At 35.8% G+C, this 22485-nt stretch overlaps 1 protein-coding gene across 1 annotated transcript in view; it reads right to left on the bottom strand.

The window, feature by feature from the left end:
- Positions 1-22485, bottom strand: part of CNBD1 (cyclic nucleotide binding domain containing 1) — a 164204-nt gene that overhangs the window by 41456 nt on the left and 100263 nt on the right. The window contains exons 5-6 of the mRNA XM_026054559.1: positions 7556-7701; positions 3012-3172 (exon numbers count right to left, since the gene is read on the bottom strand). Coding sequence (XP_025910344.1) covers positions 3012-3172; positions 7556-7701 — 307 coding nt within the window. The remainder of the gene's footprint in view (positions 1-3011; positions 3173-7555; positions 7702-22485) is intronic.

The following is a 22485-nucleotide window of genomic DNA, read 5'->3' as shown; positions in this document are numbered from 1 at the left end:
ACCTCTCTGGGCAGCCTGTTCCAGTGCTTTGTCACCCTCACAGTGAAGAAATGCTTCCTTAAGTTCCTGTGGAACTTCCGATGCTTCAGTTTGAAGCCATTTCMTCTAGTCCTATCACTGTCCACCACTGTGCTTGTTGATAACCTAGGCAATTGGAAAAGAAGCAGTCACCCTGTGCTTGTGTGCAAAGCTCTCGTGGCAGCAGTTTCTTTACTCTGAAGTCAAATTCCCATTGTAAAAGGTGGAGTGTAAGATATTTATCCCGTTTTGGTAAGCTGTTTTGGCATTGCAGGACATGAAAGGTGAAACTTTGTGCCAAAGAGTGAGTTGGGCCTGTTCAGCTTGGAGAAGGGAAAGCCRAGAGGGGATCTGGTTAACATGTATAAGTTCATGAAGGGAGAATGTAAGGAGGAAGCTCTTCTCATTGGTGGCCATGATAGGACAAAGGGAAATGGGTATAAGTTGAAACACAGGCAGTTCCATCTGCAGGTGAGGAAGAATTTCTTTCCTGTGAGAGCGACAGAGCCCTGGAACAGGCTGCCCAGGGAGGTTGTGGAGTCTCCTTTTCTGGAGATCTTCCAAACCCGCCTGGATGCCGCCCTGTGCCATGTTCTCTAGGTGTCTCTGCTTCAGCAAGGGGATTGGACTAGATGAWCTCTAGAGGTCCCTTCCAACCTTAACCATTCTGTGATTCTGTGATAATAATAATAAACTCTTTTATGCATAATCAGTGCCTAAAGGAAGGACTGTAATTCCATCTGATCACCAGAGAATTATGAACTCTAAATATAGTTCTTAAAATGACAATTTGTTTCCAAATGCATCAGAAGAGAGATTTATGCTGAAGACATGGAAATAGTAGTGCCATTATAGTGGGCCTTAATGAGACCACATGATGGCAGCTATGCTCACCCAGAAGTTCAAGGATGAGCAAACTATAGGGGTCAGGATTATGGGCTGGTCTCTTTTAAGAGAGAAGCCAAGAAAAGCTATATTTGATTAATCTAGTTTAGGAAAGAAATGTTAAGATGATTATAACTATTGTTTATATCTACTTCTGGATAGGAATACAAGCCAAAAAGAATCAATATCTTAGAAAAAAATACAATGTCATAAATTAATTTGTACAAATTTGCCATTCATAAAATTAAGCAGAAAATTAATAGTTTCTAATTCCATAACTCTTTTATGGTCACCCTTCTAGCAAACAGAAAACTTGTATTTCTAAAGTAGTATCAATTTAAGTTGCAAAAGAATTATTTTCCATGATGAAACAGAAGAAAACAGATTGAAACAAGAAAATAAAACCTGAAGCAGATAACCCAAAACTTCATTTCCAGTCCAGTACATTACTGCCAGCAGAAAATTAGTATACTTGATCATCTGTCTCTTTTTTTATTTTGTTTTATTTAGGATTTCAGTTCGGGAGTTCCTGATGTCTCTTGACAGCTTTCAAACAAAGTTTCTTTAAAATAAATGGTGGTAAACCTAAGGGTTGCTGCTAAAATAAATGGTCTGAGAAAATCAGCAATCACTGTGATCTAAATAAATAAAGTACAATTTATATTTGCTGTACTGGGTGAATGGCACAATACTTCACCCATAGTGAGAAAAAAAGGTCAGATCAGGACTACCATCAAACATAATAAAAAGGAATTTAAAGAAAAATAATTGGCTTACTGCCTGCAATCTGCAAAGAGCATCTAATTTAGAATGGACTTGGTAAAAAGTAAAGGAGAATCAATCTTTTCTCCTTGTCATTCTCCCCAAGGTCAACAGCTTTATTTTAGCGTGGAGGCATCAAGAACTCTTAGTGTCCCCTTCTGAGAGGCATTAACTCTTGATCCCAAAGACATCTAGGATTCATTTATTGTTTGCTTTGATGAGGCAAAATAAAATAAAATATTGTGAGTGACAATAATACTGAACAATTTTTCAAGGAAAGCTTAACAGCATCGATTCCAGCCAGCTGATGTAAGCTTACTGTAAGTCACGAGAAAATCCACACAAAATCAAGCAGCTTCCTAAATTCCCAAGTCTCCATGAGAGCTATTTGGACTGTGCAGCAGCAGCAAGATTCTGATTTTCAGAAATTATCTTTTTGTTACCCACCCAGCAACTTCTGTGTGCCATATTTGTAGATACAAACCTTTATCTAGTCATTCAATAGAAGCCTCAAAATGCTCAAAATCAGCTTCAATCTAGTTGTCTTCTTTGTTAAATGACAAACCAAGCTTAAGCTTAAAGAAGTTGGTGCATGATTTATATAGCTTGCTATAATAAGTAAATGCACAAGAAAATGTCATAATGTTATAGGATATAAAATTTGAACTTTTTTTTTCTATTTAGGAAGACATAAATATGAGTATTTAATCTTGAAACTTCATATGTCTTGTAAGACAGCAGATTTTTTAAATTAAACTGGGAAAATATAAAGTATATTAAATCAATTATCAAAAATTATAATTAAATAGGCTGCCTGAAATTCCTCTCTCTAAAAAAAAAGAGTTCAGCCTGAGGAAGAGAAGGCTGAGGGGGTACCTGATCAGTGCCCCCCTCAGATATTGTTTTGATCAGTGTCCCCCCTCAGATTTGATATCCCCCCTCAGATGAAGATTCTGGAAACAATTTGATAGAGTGATATTTTTAAGAGTAACATGGCATTTYTTAAGAGTAATTATTAAAATAATAATAGTATATATTTATGCTCAAGAAACTGAACGGCATGTTATATTGTAGACCAAGGTGTTCCATATCTAAATGGATCACTTAAAAAAACCACATACATTTACATAAACATATATATATATTTATATATGCATATCTGTGTGTGTGTGTGTGTGTGTATGTATACTTACACATATTTCATCTAGCTGTACCAGTCATTTTTTAACCAACATTTGATAACAAATAAAATTTCTATGCTTTTGTATTGGAAACACATTATTAACAAGAGTGGTAGTTGATCTTCAGTGGTATGTGCTATAACACATATACCACCCTGTGCTTACCAGTTCCTGATCAGATAAATCACTTGAAGATCCATGAGAAGGTTCAGGAGATGTCTCCATTGCCCAGGAATCAAAGTTTTCTCCCAGCATTCTTTTGTAAAGTCTTCCTTGAGGTCTAACAGAGCCTTTCAGTATTGCATAGAAACCTTGATTTCCAACCACTAGAATAAATAATAATAAAAAAAAAAGATGTTTAATTTCCAAGTTATCGGTACAGTTCTGTCTTCATACTGTTTTACTTGGTTTATTTACAATAGCTAGTGCATTATAAGAAGATTGGAACAATAGCTAGTGTATTATAAGAAGACTGGAAGAAATGATGTATAAAGGAAAAAAAAACACTGCAAGAATAATAAATAATCTTTGCAGAAGAACTAACAAATTTTTGTTTCATATTTTTAATTGGGTTACTGCACAAGAAAAGGATCCAAAATCCTATGTTTATGTAAGACTTACTAATCTGTCTTTTGCTGACAGACAAGGAATATATGGTGTCCTGAGTCAAAGGGGATTTTCTATCAAGTAAGAATACCATTAATTTTAAAAATTAAAAACAAATTTGACATTCTTAAATCATTTCAAATAGATTAATAATGTTGCAATGTAACAGCTGAAATATTTTGTAACTAATTTTCTTTTTTTGAGTTTAAATACCTACTTCGGCAAAGTGCAAGAAAATGACATTACAAGCGAAATACAAGCAGAATGCAAGCCTTTTGGGGGAAATTTATTTTAGATTGTAAGCTGTATAACTTGCACCTATAAAATTCATTTTGAGTGCAGTACAAAATTTAGACAGGTATTTTTAACCAATTTGACAGAGGTTAAACTGAAAGATTTCATCTGGGTCAGAACACAAAGCTAAAGTAAGTACTTGGTCTTGGATTACTTGCACACATGCATGCCAAACTGGAACATATACATGCCAAACTGGAGACATAAATGTAAATGTAAATGCTTGCAGATGTTACAAAACACAGACCAAGCAGCAAGTTTTCAGAATCCTTTCAGTTGTGTCATTTCATGTCACAGATTTAGAAAAAAATCTACTTCATTTCATCAAAGTAAAGCTTTTTAAAATTTCTGCAATATGTCTGTGTCTTTACAAGATGGTATAGCAACTAAATTTTGCAGCATCCCTAGTAGTCTCTCCTAATTTTTGGTGATTTCCAGAGCTTCAGGTTGTCCCAGCAAACAAAAAGCACGTTTTAATCTTATGGCCTGACATGCTGACCATTATGTGTGGCAATATAAATAAAGTATTCATCCCTCTTTCTGCTTTTTTGGCTACATTAATGCGCTCTGGTGGCTGTTTCTACCCTTGCTTTGTTTCATTGCATAAAGCACCAAGATCTAAAACCTGAGAGATGCAGTGTCAAGAAGAAACAGAAAGTACTTTCTGATGGAAAATGATGCCTTATGTCAATAAGTATCCCAAAACAAGCAAGCAAACAAACAAACAAACAAACAAACAGACAAACAAACCAAACAAACAACCAAACAAAGTCCACTAAACAACATGGAGAACAGTCAGCGTGATGATAAAAAGGAGAGATTGCCAGGATAAATCAGCCTACACTGTTTGGTTTTCTTAAATCAACTRTGCTTCTCTAGTTGTATCACTACAACCTGGGTTAGTGGCAGTAGCTTTTTGGCACTTGACTGTCAGAGCAAGAACATTTTAGCCCACTTCCACTCATTGCCCCATATTCCCATGCCCAGCACATCTCAGGTACTGCACTTCCTTGTCATTTACAATTGTATTTCTTCAAAATGTTTGTAGCCCACATCATTCATTAAACTTTTCTCAGAAAACTTTTCTTCAGAAGGTAATCTCCTCAATCTCTGAATCATCTCTTTTCAAAAAAAAAAAAAAATCTTTTTTTCTCAACTTTTATGACATATGGTTATGAAATAATCATATTTGTATGATGCATTCTAGATTTTTCATAAATAGTAACAGAAAATAGTATACTTCACAATAAGACATGGAAATTAGGAATCAATGGCCATGGCAACAGCAATAGTTAACTATTAACTATAGTTATATATATATATATATAACTATATATATATATAAAAATAGCAATAGTTAACTATTGACTATAGTTATATATATATAACTATATATATATAACCATGGCCAGCCTTACCAGTCATAAATAAGAGACTGCTTCATCATAGAACTTTCTTGGTGCTTTTACAGCTCTGTATTTGCCTAAGCTCTTTGGGAAGTTTTCCTGTTTAAGTCAATGGAAGATTTGTCTTTGATTTGATGCTTAAAGAAATAATCTTCAAAATTGAAAATGTTTTAGATGGATTTCTCTCAAAAGTATTACCTGCAAGTAAATGAGTGTGGAAATCTTTGTTACAGAATATATTAGAATGTATAAGAGAAATAATGTGTTATTTTCTTGATTGTGCTCTAAAAGATAATCTTTGGAGATTAAAACCATGCCTGCCATTTATTCTTTTCGTCAAGATTCTTTTACTTAATATAAAATCAATTTATTGTTTATTTTTAGATTAGATGGCAACAGACTAGACTGAGAATGTTGCCTAGACTAGCTCAAAGAACATGAAATGATTATATATTGGTGTAAAACAGCTTGGTCTGTAAGGTATAATATGACAATGAGTCTTTAAAATTAGCATTTTTTTTATGACAAACCACTTCATGATCAGCAGTTTTTGCCACTATTTTACACCATATAATGGTTCTGCATTAGCTATTGCAAAATCAATAAAGCACACTATCTAACACAACATAGGCGTCCTAGTGACCAAGATTTACAGGGCAATTCACAACTAAATCCCTGATTTTCTCAAATTTGAATACTCCATCAAGAAGCCAATTTTCATGACTATCATTTGAATCACGAGCTATGACATTACATCTGTCCTTTTCATTATCACCATATCATTATGCAAATGTAGTTCCTGCCTGCTCACATCTTCTTTCAGTCTGTTAATTACATAGCAATGCTGTAATGTAGGCACCTCCATCCTGAACTTCACACTTTGATTTGCAGATTAACTTTAAACACATTAACTCAAACATTCATCAGAATACTCCATGCAAAGACTAAATAGACCTTCAAAATTGAACACAGTGCCATAGCTAGAGCTGTAAGTCCCTGATGCCATCACTGGGTGCATAGCCCTATACCACAGGGAATTAGCCTAATATTCAAGCCACTGTCCAGTACAAACATAAACAATAAAAAAGCCCTCCTCATTTACTACTTGTCATTACAATGAGATATTGACATAAAGTCTTTAATTAGAGAAGAAGTGTTAGTGTCAGAAGCATCATTTTGTCTATAGACATTATGATTTGTTTGCATATTCCACTTAATTTGAGAGACAACAGATTTACAACCAATGGTCTCTAACTTTTACAGCTCTATCTTCTGAAAATAGACTTAATTCCAAAAACAGGACAGACATTAGCTCTTCGCATCTCATCCTTATTTTATGCAATAAATGATATCCATGACATATGTGTAAAGAGACTCCATTTTGCATTATGTACTGTCAGACCAATGCTGCGAAGATAGTAAATAATATTAAGGATCTTTCTCTGATGATAGATAACTTCAAACAACTTGCTTTCATTATGTATTTTGCATCAGGACTATCCCTTTACTGGAATACATCAACAGAGCAATGGCTTTTTGTGCTATTTATCACTTTGAGCATGTTCCCTAGTGTTATCCATCATAAAGATAGTGACACTTAATTTTATACATGATCAAAATGGTGGCACTCTGATGATGTACAAAGCAAAACAGCCTTTCTTGATATTATAGTTGTAGTACAGAGTTAGTCTAATTTATAGGAAACTTTATGATAATTTTAGAGAAAGTAAATTATACCTAAGAAGAAAACAAAAAACCTGACAATATCTAATCTGYAGGGAATTAATAGTGCATCTCATGAAGTAAATCAAGAAAGCTCTTCAAATATTCTCCTCATAGGAACTAGTAGAAAGTTTCTAGGGAGAAAAAAAATAAAACCTGACAATTCATATTACAGTATAATTGAAAAAGTAGAGACACTGTCATAAGGCAGAACAGGAATAGCAATCCATCAATCTGGCTTTCCAATAGTGAGTCACCCAACTTTACTTGTCACAGTTTTGAATCCTGAGSAGTATTTTCTTTGGTTAGTCTTTAAATAATCTTCAGAATTAGCAAAGTCTAGGAAGAGGATATTTCTTGATTAAGGACAATAAGGACTCTGTAAATTTCTTTTACTCCATCTAACAGAATTAGAATTTAAACTCTACACCCAAAATAGTCTGCAAAGACATTGCTTTCCAGAATTCTTATATAAGATGATCCATTTTTACTTTGCTCTCAAAGATTATGAAATCTAGTTTTGACAGCATCTTTAATTCTGGTTTTGGAAAGACAAGAATATAGGTATATATTTGCAGCAATTTAACTCTAACAGATAACATTATATTAAAATGATAACATATATGTTTCAGCATATTTTTCATTCAGATGATAAAGTCATTGTGATAGATATACTGTTACCTGTGCTTCCTTTTTCCCAGTGTTCCTTGATGGTACTCATGCTGAGCTCTTTCAGTTCTGCGTCAGAAAGCTGAACATTTATGTCAGGAATAAGTTTCATCATTCTATACACTATCTTATGCTCTCTTGCAGTTCTTAGAATAGGTCTGCAAAATAATATATGAATACATATGGATACATATGGATAATATAAACGATTTGTGGAGTTCAGATATTTTATTTTGTCACTGTTAGTCATAGTGGTGGGTAATAATTTCATTGATTTACCTAGAGTCAAACTCAGTTTCAAAGGATTATTTTTTCAGCATTGACCTACACTGTTTTCATAAGATTTGCTAGTTATTGAAAGTACAACACAGCTATTCAGCTAAAGACATGACACTTTATATTAGTTTGTACACTTGTAATACAGTTCCTATTTTAGCAAGCTTTGCCTTGCAGCCTTGTGGCATTCAGTATAACATTTATGCATTGCATCCTTGCATCAATCTATGTCCTGCTATTCATGCACTTTGCAGATCTTGCTGTTTAACTGCATTGTTACCAAGAATTACAATTTAATTTTTAGCATTAGTAATTAAACAGTCTCAAATTCTCATCAAATCTACTGCCTAAATCATGGGTCATTCCTGCAGTTTCAATAACCTCAAATTCGCTATTGGCTTTACGAAGCATTCACCTAAAACTAGACAATAATAACAACACTGTGAAACTCATCATACAATCCTACCTCAGTGAGTTTCCAAATTCTCCACAGAAGTACTGCTCTTTAAGGAATGAGCCAAGTACAATTTAGTGCTTTTAAGGTACAAATATTTAATGTCCCAGGAAGTAAAATAATTTAATTTTTTTAAACTGAAGATCTCTTTCTCAGTAGCTCATTTTTTTTTGACAAAAGGTTATATAAAACAGGTTATAAAATTCACAGTGAATTTTTAAATATCTACCAAGAAAGAATCACAACTCTTTACAGAAAAGAGAACATATTTATCTTTGTTGTTATTTCACTCCTAGCTATTCAGCAAATTAGTGGACTATTGCAATAACRTATAGTTACCAGACTTTTATTAAGGAAATCAAAAATTATACGTGTCATTTTATATGTACTAGTAGTTATTGATCAATGTCTCCATTGCCTATTAAGTAAAATTTCCCTCCCATCTCTACTCTTACTTTATAATGTCTCTTGCCACTCTTCTGCTTTAATAAAGACATTATCTGATAACCTAATGGGAAATTGTAGGTGAAAAGTATATCTAAAAATTTTATTGGTCTTACAGTGCTATTCAATTTAGAATATAAAAGTAAGTTTATTCCTSACAATTTGCCCATTAAAAAGAGGCTGTGAAACTAAATTTGCATCTGTACCCACCTCTTGCAAGTTAAAATATGTCTTGATTCTATCTGAAACTATTAGGCACGCTGGAAAATTACAAAGACAAATTTGAAAACCTTTTGCTTCTTTCCTCAGTGGTACATATAATGTGTTTCTTTCTCAATATCTGATATAATGAGTCCAATATTAAGAAAATCCTCAAGGAATGACAAAAAAAAAAAAAAAGTCAGTTAAAAATACATTTTTTCCACATAAGTCTAAACTGGTAATATCAAGCACGAATCTTCTTTCTGTTCTATTTTCTTTTCTCACCTATCTGCCCATCTTTCCTCATAGCAATTGGACAATCACTGATGCAGCACTATATTTCTAAATATATATTTATTAAAATGGAAAGAAATAAAATAAATGATAAACTGTATGAAAGATGATCTTCTGTATTATTGTTAACAGTGGTCATTTTCATTCGCAACTCAATAGAAATTAAGGAAGATTTTGGCAGTTAATCTATTTATCTGCATTTGCTTGCTTTCTAGATTCTAAAGAAATATATACCTGTTTTAAATATTAGTAAGTAGTTGTATTGGTTGGATCAGTTATTTTATAACTACTTACAAATCAGCTATGATCTGCCAAACATACAGGAATTTTGCTATAAAGTTTCTAGTCTTCCAGGTCATCTGTCAGTATGGCTTCTTTCACTCATCCTTCACACTCACTTTTGTAGCCTCCATCTGGTTTCAACATAACTCTTGATACGTGTACACAATTACTGAAGTCAGAATGCATATGCAACTGCATGTGTAATTAACTGCATATGTAAACATCAACTAGATGAATAACAGATAGCTTACTAACTTATTAGCTTTGGTGCATGAACCAACACATAAAAAGAACCCAAACAATTATGTTCTTTTCTGAAAGTCAATCTGGATAGTCTATGAAGACTTGGGCTAAATTTATGGAGGCTTAAAGCATTTCACCATCTGCTTTGGCTCCAGTGAAAACCTCAGAAAAGTAATTTAGCTGTGTCTACCTTCAGAAATACAGAAATCTCTTCGGCCTTTTTTTTTTTCATGGATGTACACAATTACACAAGCACTGGTGAGCACTGGAGGCCAAGTTCACCTCRTCTGTGCTGCCCACTCCAGATGTGTTCCCAGATCACCAAGGGGWAGTCATGTCTGATGAACCTCTTAGCCTTCTATGATGGGATGACTGGCTGGCTGGACGAGGGGAGAGACGTGGATGTTGTCTACCTTCACTTCAGCAAGGCTTTTGACACCATCTCCYATAATATCCTCATACGGAAGCTCCGGGAGAGTGGTCTGGACGAGTGCACAGTGAGGTGGATCAAGAACTGGCTGGATGGCAGAGCTCAGAGGGCGATGATAAAGGSGGCCAAGTCCAGTTGGAGGCCTGTGGCCAGTGGTGTCCCCCAGGGGTCAATACTGGGCCCGGTGCTGTTCAACTTGTTCATCAGTGACTTGGACAAGGGCACAGAGGGCACATTGAACAAGTTTGCAGACGATAYCAAGCTGGGTGGAGTGGCCGACACTCCGGAGGGCMGTGCTGCCATCCAGAGGGACCTGGACAGGCTGGTGAGTTGGGCAGAGAGGAACCTCATGACATTCAACAAGGACAAGTGTAGGGTCCGGCACCTAGGGAGGAATAACCCCAGGCACCAGTACAGATTAGGGGTCAACCTGCTGGAAAGCACCTCCACGGAGAGGGACCTGGGAGTCCTGGTTGACACTAAGTTAACCATGAGTCAGCAGTGTGCCCTCATGGCCAAGAAGGCCAATGGGATCCTGGCCTGCATCAGGAGGAGTGTTGCCAGCAGGTCAAGGGAGGGGATGCTGTCCCTCTCTTCAGCTCTGGCGAGGCCGCACCTGGAGTACTGTGTGCAGTTCTGGGCTCCCCAGTATAAGAGGGACGTGGAGCTCCTAGAGAGGGTCCAGAGAAGAGCAACAAAGATGATTAGGGGACTGGAACATGAGGAGACACTGAGTGAGTTGGGCCTGTTCAGCTTGGAGAAGAGAAGGCCGAGAGAGGCCTCCCTACATTCTCCCCTCTCATGAAGGGAGAATGTAGGGAGGAAGGGGCCAAGCTCTTCTCATTGGTGGCCAGTGAAAGGACAAGGAGAAATGGGTATAAGTTGAAACAAAGGAAGTTCCATCTGCATGTGAGGAAGAACTTCTTTCCTGTGAGGGTGACAGAGCCCTAGAACAGGCTGCCCAGGGAGGTTGTAGAGTCTCTTTCTCTGGAGGTCTTCAAAACCCACCTGGATGCCACCCTGTGCCCCGTGCTCTGGGTCTCCCTGTTTGAGCAGGAAGGTTGGACTAGATGAACTCTAGAGGTCCCTTCCAACCTTGAACATTCTGTGGTTCTCTGATTCTGTGATCACTGTGACCAGATCAAATTTACTTAAATACATGTTGGAAACAGCTGAACAGATCACTTAACTTTTACAGCACAATAATTAGAGGATTAATTCATGAGATGGGAGACAGTAATTCAGATTCCTGTTTTGCTGAACTGATTACAGGGAGTTTACCCTTCGCCTCCCAAATCCCAGGAAGTATCATGGACAGAAGACTATAGCAGCTCTTTCCCAATCCCCCTCAGCTCCTGTGGTCAAGGAGTAATGTTATATAGATGATAAATACCGAGTGTTAAGAGTCTTAGAAGTATCTGTCACTATGGAAAGCAAGGCATGAAACTAGTTTTAAGAAATGCAAATCTTTCTCTTATTTCAGGAAGATATTGGCTCAAATTGCTGTTAGCTTTAGCTTCTGTTTTCTTTAATTCTGCCTGTGTGCTTATGCATGAAGAGATACTGAATTTATTCGGATAGCAGACTGCTTAGTTTCCTCTTGAGGCTTTGTGCCACAGTCCCATCAGCAATCTTTTCCTGTGAGATAATCTAGTGAGGAGAAGATTGCACTGTAATGTTACAAGAGGAGACAAGGACTTTATTTGCTAATGATCACCCCATAGAATGTCAAATATATTTGCATTTAAAAAAACCCTTTTCTTGTACTTAAGTATGCTGTAAAATTCAGCCATTCTTGATTCAGAGTACAATTATCTGCATAGAAGAAAGTATTGAAAATTATTTTAAGTGGGACTCTTGCAAATTCTTTACCTTTCCTGTTACTTCAAAGTGTCTTAAGGATCTTTCCGTCTTTCCACAATAACTGCTCTCTGAATAGGCACCAAACATATAAAATTTATCCTAAAAGGGCTCCAATTTTGTACACTTTACAAAATTAGAAAGATGAAAATTTGGAAGAGTGTTAAATGAAACAACTTTGTAATTTCAGCTAAACTACACTAGATGCCACCAATATAGTAAAGGGAACCATGATACGGTCTCTTCAACAATTTCATAGAATCACAGAATGCTTAAGGTTGGAAGGGACCTCAGAGATCATATAGTCCAACCCCCCTGCTCACGCAGGGTCACCTACAGCACGTGGCCAGGGCTGCATCCAAGCAGGTTTTAAAGATCTCCAAAGAAGGAGACTCCACAACCTCCCTGAGCAGCCTGTTCCAGGGCTCTGTCACCCTCTGTCAAGAAGTGTTTTCTGAAGTTCCTGTGGAACTTTTGGTGCCTCAGTTTGTGGCTGTTTCCTCTAGTCCTATCGTCATGCAATAATAGCCCATTGCGTTTAAAAGAATAATGTATCTCCTATAATACTTAGGCGRCCTGGAATTAGGTATCCTCAGCTCCAAAACATGGACCTTCTAAGAAAACAGTTTCAGGAAGCAGAACAAATCAGCAAATAAGGCTGYCGTTGATGAAATATATATTCTCTGAAAGAGGATATTCCCAGGAAAAGACAAATGAGAGAGTTTGGAAAGAAGAGGAATGAGTCAAGAGGAATGAGTCAGATTCTTTGGAAGACRAATCTGAACAGCATGAGCATGATGCAGCACATAGAATGGCACAGACCATATGATTGATCTGAAATATTTAACTAAATTGATACAGAGCAATATAGGAAGAAGCCAGGATGAAATGTATCCAAAACATTAAAACTTCCTCTCTTTAAAGATGCTAAGACCTTACTGAACAGAGTTTGTACAAAGATTTTATACAGACATCAGGAAGGGTAATGTTATTATTAGTAAATTATATTGTTACCATGAGGGGAGTAACAGCCTCGCACCCAACAGCCTAACCTAAGCAAGAACATGTTTAAAGGACTTTGCTGGTAGTCAAAGATCAGATTTGAATCCCCTGACCTCCTTGAATAAACTGAAGAAAATACGTCTCTTTAGCCCTCTTTGCACTCCTGATGAAAGAAGGTATTTGCTTACTTTTCAAAGAACAAATCATAGAAAATATGTTCACTGATAATCTAAGTATTTTGTTCATTAATCAGTTAATAATAACACATAGGAAAACACAGCTTGCTTTGAATTGTATACAGCTAGGACAGTCAGGGCAATAATTTGTATAAATCCCACTGGCTTCCATTAGGCACCAGAGTACAAATGACAAATAATGTTTTCCTTAGCAATGCTCACAGGCTTATATGCAAAACTTATGTAATACAATTTAAAATGTTTGATATTAGAGCTATAYCCAAAATATAAAACATAAATTTTAAAATAGAACTACTATATTAACCAGATAATATTTACTTAGAACAATGTGTTTAACTGATGTAAAGGAAGGAAACTGTGTTTTAAATATTATACTAATCTTACTATAACTATAGTGAGTMCAGAAGAACTATGCTTTTATTTTCAGGTATCAAAATTGTGGGAAAATTTAGGAATAACCATAATCAGTATTCAGCTATTGTTCAGCTTCCCATTTGTGCAGTACTTGTTTAGATATACAAAGGACTTTCCTGGCTAGTAACCAGGGAATTATTCAGGTTTACAAAACATAATTTTATTGCCAGTAGGTAAGATAATGCTATTGCATGAATATATAGCCCACAGGAAACAAATTACAGACCTCAGTCCTGGCTTTAGCAGATTGTGTAGGAAAATAAAGATTTAAAAATAAAAGGTCTAAGGTAAACCCGGAAGGTACAGTTTATTCAGACATTATTCAAGCTTTGAATAGAAGTTTTTCCCTAAATATGAGAGTCTGAAAATCACAGGATGACTAATACTATAAACTTGTAAACTGCTATAATGAATAAAATTAGAGACTAGAATTAAAATAAGTTGGAATAAATAAGAACAAAAATCTGTTTTTTGCTTAGTTTTGTTTTTTGTTTGCTTACAGTAAGGAGTATCTTGCTTCAAGAACAGTCCCATGTGGTTTCTAATGAGCAATTCTCAGAAATTAATTTAATGGCATAGTGATCAAGGTTGTTAAATGTATTTAAAAGGTAAAGTGAATAAAGGAAGTCGGAAGAATGGTTCATGATGAGTTATATTTTTTTCTGAATATCTTCTGAATACATTCTGAATACTCTAAGATTGAAAAGAATGAACATACTGGGCTAGTACAGTGATAAAACAAAAATAACAAAAATTACCTAGAAATAATGAATGGCACTCTGAGCATACATAGAATTCTGTGATAAATATGATAAAAAATGCTTTATATACAACTGTGGGATATCAATGTTAGGACTAAAAGACTTCTTTAAAAGAATTCCTGGCAATCAAATATCTCCTCTTCCTGTAAKGTACAGAACTAATTTAAACTCAGGAAACTCAGGACCTTCCCAGTATGTGTGATTCCCAGTATGTGTGATGAAGAAAGCAGCACAGTCCTTGCTGCTATCTTGGGCAAGAGCATCTTGCAAGAGCATCATATCTGTAGCATATCACATCACATCATATCACAGCAGCAGAGGCAGGTTTTTTTTCTTTTTTTTTTTTTYCCATTARTTTGCTCTAACTGGCATAAAACAGAAAATATGCCTAAAGTTCAAAATCGACTTTGCAACTGGTTATGAATGATGCATCTTTCAAAGTTCAAATAGGCACAGAAATTGGCCAACATTTTCCAGCCCTGGAATTCTGAAGCATTCTTTCCAACAGAAACATTCAGAACCTGGTAGGAATAGGAATAAATCAAATCACAGACATATGTATACTTAATGGTATGCTGAATTAAAGTTGAGAGAAGGACATCTTATTTTGACTAGTGAAATACAATGATAGCTAAAGGCAAAAAAAAAGCAGGAAAAAAATTATCTGTGGCAAACCTTGTAATCATTTTAAATATTATTKTTCATGATTAAAAAGATAGATGAAACATATTTATAAGCTGCTTAACCCTTTTTTATTTCTCTCTGACTAGATGACCCTGTCAATTTTCATCATTTATTCCATTTCTTTCCCCTACCTAAGTTTGTAAAACAAATCCCAAAAAACAGAGTCTGGAAAGCTAGTTTCCAGAGTGGAAAGTCATCATTACATGTTCCTATTGAGAGAATTCCCTCTTTTCAATGAAATTGATGAAAATGGCTGTAGGGGTATAGATGATGACACAGAGCACTTATTATCACTGCCGRATGTTATATCATCATCTCTAGGCAGAACTTCCTTTTGAATAATAAGTCTTCATGTTTATCTTAAAGAATGTCAATCATTCTATATTCAGAATGCCTGTCAATTAGACAGCTGCAATGAAAGACAGTCTAAATACTTGAAAGCAATTATTGCAGATTAGATAYGTTGCTTTCTTTCACCTTCTGAAAACTAAAAAGTAAATGGCTCCTTTGTTCTTCATGCAAAGGCACTGATCTTAACAATTTGGTGAGAGATATACTTAGCCCTATTTCGGGCTCCATTTCAGATTTACAGATTTCTGGCAGCACACATTAAAATAAGTGAATTCATTTTGCGCCTGAACTCACAATGAGCACATGCAACGTGTCTGATATGTCCAGACCACTTCAGACAAACCATGCAAAAGATGCGAAAATAAGAGATGCAGTAAATCTGGTATTTCTGGGAGCTCTCCAGCGAGCTGTTCATGCACCCTTAAATTATTTGCTTCCTGCTAGAAGGGATTCAGACCCTTAGGATCACAGCCTCAAAGTGCATTTGATAACACTCTGATAAAGGATTCTATCCACTCAGAGCTTCTAGTTCACATAAAATGAGCTGCAACAAACATTTCTTTATTTCTATCACACACTCCAGCGGTGGCATTTATACATCAGAAAATTCTATTTCTGAGCTAGGCTCTGCTTAAGCATCTTTTCTTCTCTCCATTGCACAGCAGAAGGCATTTTCTCACCTAAATCTCTGTGGGTTTACTGAGATTTTTATAATTGTTGCCTTCTTGCTGCCTGAGCCTGAGCACTGTAAAGCTGTGCCATGTGGACAGAGTGAGCATTTGTGAGCGTACAGAATGTGAATCTGTATATAGAATCTGCCCTTACTCTTTAAGCACTTCTTTGTGTATAGTTACTCTGGCAGGTGGTTWTCAACTTCTTCTGAACTTTGTTCTTTATTCCACAATTAAGATGGGGGTTTCTTATCTATTTCCTATTCCACATTTATAATTTTTGGCRCAATTTCTTTCTGCATATTCATAGCTATTGTATATTGATCTAATCCCCGTACTACAGCTGCCTGACCATTTCCTCTTCTATTCTTGGAAGAGAGTTTAAAAATATGTAAATTAATGTAATGTAGCATAAAACAGGTTTCCTGCTTTCTCTATGGGCCAAATTTAACAGTTTTATGAAATGACATTTACCAAAACAGATCTAAGATTGAGATCCTTTTTATATATCAAATACCAGTGTACAACAAGCAGGGATCAGTCGCAAATAAAAAGTCCATCTGTTATACACAAACACTATGCCTGTCCAGTAACCTGTAGCCCATCTCCAAAAATATTAAAGCAGGGGATGCATTCTGTAATGCATTGTGCATTTCTGTAACCATCATTACAGCATGACAGCATAATATAACATGTAGACTCAAGAGCAAATCAATGGAATTAGAGTTTGTTCTTGATGTTAATCTTATTTTGATGTGTCACTTTTGTAAGAACTCAGGGTGAAATATTTGGCTTAAAGAATTTTCTTGAATAATATTAAGTGTACATTGATACATGTGATTTATCCTATTATCTGGCTAGGATGACAGTTTGTTGTTGATAAAGGAAAATAAGATATTTTCACTAAATTAGAATGCTCAAATTATTTGCCATAATTGCTTTTGATGAGTACAAGGTTACAAGGTTACTCTGTACAAGTACAAGCTTACTCTGTAATAATAATGCCACTAGGTTAATATGATAATAAGTAAGGGTATCATTTTGTTAAAAGTGATTTGTGCAGTCAATAATAATTACAGTCTTGTGTTAACCACTGTAATTAAAAATTGATTAGAAAATAATCATATAGACATATATCACCACATAGAAATTCTTTTTCAACATTTTTTTGCAACTTTCAACATTTTTTTGCAACTTTCCATGGGATACTGGTTTTAGAAATCATGCTAGGCTTTGGTTTTAGCCATATGGAAGGATAACCTGTGGTTTTGCAAATGACTTGCAAGTGACTTGCATGAAATGAACTTTAAAAAGTTATTTTTATTTTTTTTTAATTGTCTTCTATAGTTCTAAATATTTCAAATGCAGCTCTCAACAGCAACTCTGCCAGAGATTTATGTTGTTGACAAATGTGGTCCTCACAACAGCTTTTTGTCTCCCACARTGTAACTTCCTGCCTGCTTTGAAGAGGCTTTGCCCATCACCCTGGAAAAACCTTGCCAGTCCAACTAATCAAGGCAGTTTATCCAGTAATAGAATGTATTAACATTTGTATTCTGAAGAATTCTTGACTAAAATACAGCAAATTCAACATAGCATCTTATAGTGTTCAGTGCATGAGAAAATTGAATATAACTCAATTTTCRCAGGAATGGTTCCTACCAGACAAACAAAATCYTTTATCATCTCACATCATGAATTCTTAGGAATACCATCAGTTTGTACAGCTCTAGGATATGCAGCCAAAACTTGCATTATCTCTTGCTACATTAAGTCACTACAGGCCACAGGCTATATTGGTTCATGCAGCAGAGAGCCCTAAAGACTGAATACAAGTAAGGCTTACAGCCAGCAATAGCAGAATTTGAGTATATCTTACTTTGAAAGCAAACATTAGCTGTTCCTAATCCAATTCAGAAAAATGAGTCCAGCAAATCAGGAAAGATGATATATAATAATTTTGCTCTCAGAGTGTGGCTTTGGCGATTCATAGATTGCTACAGGAAAAAGGGTCATAAGAAACTGCAGGATAAAATAAATGYTCTGTATCCTTTCCTAGACTGTGGTAAAAATCCCATTAGTAGATTAGTCCTGCCAGTTGATATGTCAAGCTGTGTAATTTATCTGAAGACACAAACTGTTCTGAACTCTAATTCCTCTGCCAGTGTTTGCACTACAGAGATGATTCTGCATTAAATGTGACACCAACTGCACATCAAAGAAGAAACCTACCTCTTGGATTACTTAGTATTTTGTATATCAGCATTAAACTACATGCCTTTCAGCTGCACATTCAGCTTAACAGGTTATTGAGGACCTCATACTGCACTTGATTTCTAGTTTGCCCATCCTTGGATGGCAGTTGGGGTTCAAGAATAACTTGGGACATGATGAAGAGACACTAAGCAGTGAGTGCTGAGCTCTGAGCCACCTGGACAACGTTGCTGATGGTGTGAATGGAGAGACCAGATGTATAGGCTGATACTCAGGTGGTTGGGGCAGGAATCACCTAGGACAGACTATTTTTTCAAAAAAATATAAATAAAAAATAGATAAAAGAGAGAGTTCTATCAAGATCTCAGGGCTTTCGGAGAAGATTAAAACTTATCACAATCTCAGAAGGAAAAAAATGTATCTGTTGATGGCTTTCAGCATCCTTTTAGCAGGCAGTCCTGGGCCAGAGTGCTCTTGTCCTCTAGAGAAAGTAGGGATGAGTGAAATGAAGTAATGGTGGGACAGGCAGTCAGATTTTCACCTCCTGCAATGAGGGACATTGCCATGCCAGGTGTTTACTGCAATGTCACCAGGCAAATCTGAGCCCTCAGGGTTATAAAGATGAATGAATAAGTGACAAAGCTGCATGCTAATTAAACACTCCTCTCGGCTTTAATCACTGACTTATTTCTTATGTTCCCTCAAAACTTCAGTCCAGACTTTAAAAGGCCACAGAGAGACAAAAGCTAAACTGTCCAGTATTTTTCTTTCTTATCTAGCAACAAGACACCAGGTCACTGTCTAGGAAAACCATTTAGAAATGGGTATTCACTTCTCAACTGAACAGCAATTACAGATAAGTAATTTTCTCTACCATGAAATATAGTAATGTGTTTTATTGCCTTAACCTTTCAGTATTTCATCTTTTTGATACCAGCTACACGTTTTCCCTCAAATTAGCAAGGCATCAATACAAAAAAAAAAAAAAAAAAAAAAAAAANAAAAAAAAAAAAAAAAAAGAATAAAATAGCTAATCAGACACATATAAAAAGAAGAAAGATGAAAGTAGAATAACACTCTGCTAAACTTCTGAAACTGTATACAGACATTAATGTCGCAAAACATCATTTTTGTGACAAAGGCTGCAGACACCAAATTCATGGAATTCTCCATTTTATTGACAGAAAACGGTTTGGCACAACTGCTTTCTAAGAGAATGTTGTCATGGTAAAAATCTCTATCAGAAGAAATASTGCAGAAACTTTAGTTCAATATAAACTTTATGGGAAGAAAATATATTTCTGATAGAAACCTTGAAAAATCTCAGCTGATTAAAAGTTAAGATTTCTTGTTAAAGAAAATAGAATATATCAAGATACATAAGCTTAATAGGAAAGCTGTTTAATACATGGAGAATTAAACCAAACCCTAGAACATGTCTGACTAGCAATAAAGCACTGAACTATTCAGTTTATTGAACACTCAAACCAACAACTCCCCCCACACCAATTCCCCTCTTCCTTTTTTTTTAAGACTGTATTCGGCATGCAGTCTTCCTGTGTTGTCATTCCTCCCAAATAAAAATAAACTGTAAAATAATCTCAATCATTATTTATGATAAACTGAGGAAAAAATAGTTAACTGGAACACAGAATTCATATATTCATAYAATTGTAAATGCAAGGGAGAAAGCTGACCTTTGTAGATCCTTAAACTTTTCATCCTTAAACATCATTCTAATGACATATTTATATATAATCGTGTTAAAAAAAAAAGCATAATTTATATGCCTAGAAGAAGAAAACAGTAGCGCCTTCCTAAAATACTAATAGAAAAATCAGTATCAATCAACTAATGAATTCTGTCATGAAACAGGAAAAAGCAAAACTAAGGTTGCTTGGTAAACAAGAGAAAAAGCTTTGAGAAAAATTTGTTCAGCTTTTCRAAGTATTTCTAAACTGTTTAAATGGTAGAAGGCAAAGAATTTGAATTCCTCTATGACTCACACATGAGATCAACCAGAAAATGAGTGTCTGTGTCTTAACAGGTTTTCATGTAATAGAGTTGGCATGCTGCAAAGAAGGAGCTTTTTCCCTCTTTAGAAAGCACTCCACAAATGTGGGATCTTTCTCAGTGGAATTTAATGAAGAATAAAAATGTCTGTCATCTCAGATTTATGGAAGTTCAGTTATGACTCAGATCTCCCTGGATGGAAAGGTACGAATGGCAAGCTCGTAGTAGTGAGAGCGTGCACTAGAGTGTTCTAGGTTGGGATGGTCGATTCACAATCCACTTCTAGATATCTGATGGCTAGCAACCTTGTTATACCTTAACAGCTAGAAAAAAAAAGGCACACTTCTTTCAATAGGAGTGAATTAGTGAGCCTGAAAAAGCAACAGGCAGTATTGCATGTCTTATACAGCAAACAACTGAAAATAAATCTAGCGAGAAGCTGTAATGAGACTTATTTYCAGGAGTCTCAGAGCACAAACGATGTGCAAACCTCACTAGCTTATCTTGAATACAATAGCTCTCCATCTTGGACAAAAAGCAAGTACAACTTCTGTGAGTGAAATTCAATTGTGGTAACACCCTTAGGCATCCATTTATCCACTCAGGGCCTTTTGCAGTGATTTAAAAGGTACACAGCCCAGGTACAGGAAATGCTGTGGGGCCTATTATTATTTTGCTGGATAGCAGATGATGCAGTTCAGTGGAAGCTTCTCAAGAGCATGTAGGCTACAGATGATAAATACAGGCATTTTGATTACATACAGTATTGTTTTCTTCCCCTTGGAAATTGCACTTGCTAACATAGACTCATATCACTTTTGCCCGTGCAGTTTTAGATGCCAGTAAGTTCCCAGAAGGCACATGCATGCATCAAAAAACTTCATGCAAAATTAGTGCAGCTACAGCCTTTGTACTCCATTATGCTGCCAATCACAGGAATACATAGAGCTCTGCAGTAGCTCTGTGTTCTCAAATGATAAATCTGATTTGACAGTGAAATAACTGACATCAGAATAAAGTATAAACTCTAGACTTTAAAATAGTAGATTGTGTCCCAAGGTATACAGACCTCACATTTGTGTCTTCCATAACATGCAGACTGGTAGATACCACAGCAGAATCTTTCTTGCCTTCCAACTGCTTATGTCTCTTTGTATGGTGCATGGTCTTTATTTGGGGGGTGAGTGGAGCAAGAAGCTCATTCTTCTGCATGCATTCTCAAGTCAATTAATCAACAGTGCTTATGCTCCCTGCAGGGTTAGTCTTTATTTGCAATTCCAGCTGGAAGCCACTGATAAAGTCCAAGGCATTTGCCTTTTTTTCCTAAAATTTAATACAAATCAATCGACAATGCACAAGTCTTTTCTGTAGAATTCATGGTCTTTGTCAAATATAATAGCCAGTCCTATTTCTTCTCCTGACTGCCTTTGTAGCTCCTCTCAGAGGTTTAACAGCTAATGGCAAGATTCAAGACTGTTCCTGAGTTTGTAGACATGTTTTTGGTTCATTTTTTACATATTATGCTCTTTTATGGGTACATATATATATGTATATATGCAGTATTTCCATAGAGAACTAGAACACAGAGGTACCTGAGACTTTCACTTCAATTCAAATTTAGTCAAAACCTTCTGAAAATTATAGGACAGTCATTCACAAACTTTCTCTGCAACACTTACTTACTTCTTTGCCTTCCTGACTTTTCTCAAAACCTTTTTTTCGCTTTTAATGATATATTCAAAAGGAAGAAAAAATCATTATCACAGAATTTCCATCTAATATGTAATCGAAAAAGACTATGAACAAGATAATATAGACTCCATATTTCCCAAGCTCATGTATTACAAATGCCATGTAGAAAATAAATTTATTTTATTAAAGCTGATTTTTTCTTTCAGATAGCACTATGCYAGATATGTGTCATTGCATTTGCAAACAAATCTTTAAAAATAAATATAGAATTGTTAATATCAAGAAACAAACCTGGAGATCATAGAATCATAGAATCATAGAATGCCGAAGGTTGGAAGGGACCTCAGAGGTCATCGAGTCCAACCCCCCTGCTCACACAGGGTCACCTAGAGCACGTGGCACAGGGCTGCATCCAAGCGGGTTTTAAAGATCTCCAAAGAAGGAGACTCCACAATCTCT

The sequence above is a fragment of the Nothoprocta perdicaria genome, unplaced genomic scaffold, assembly GCF_003342845.1.
Source record: "Nothoprocta perdicaria isolate Ctin4 unplaced genomic scaffold, notPer1 scaffold_122, whole genome shotgun sequence".
NCBI classification, from domain to species: Eukaryota; Metazoa; Chordata; class Aves; order Tinamiformes; family Tinamidae; genus Nothoprocta; species Nothoprocta perdicaria.
The sequence above is the reverse complement of the archived record's forward strand: the minus strand, read 5'-3'. Positions and strand labels throughout refer to the sequence as shown.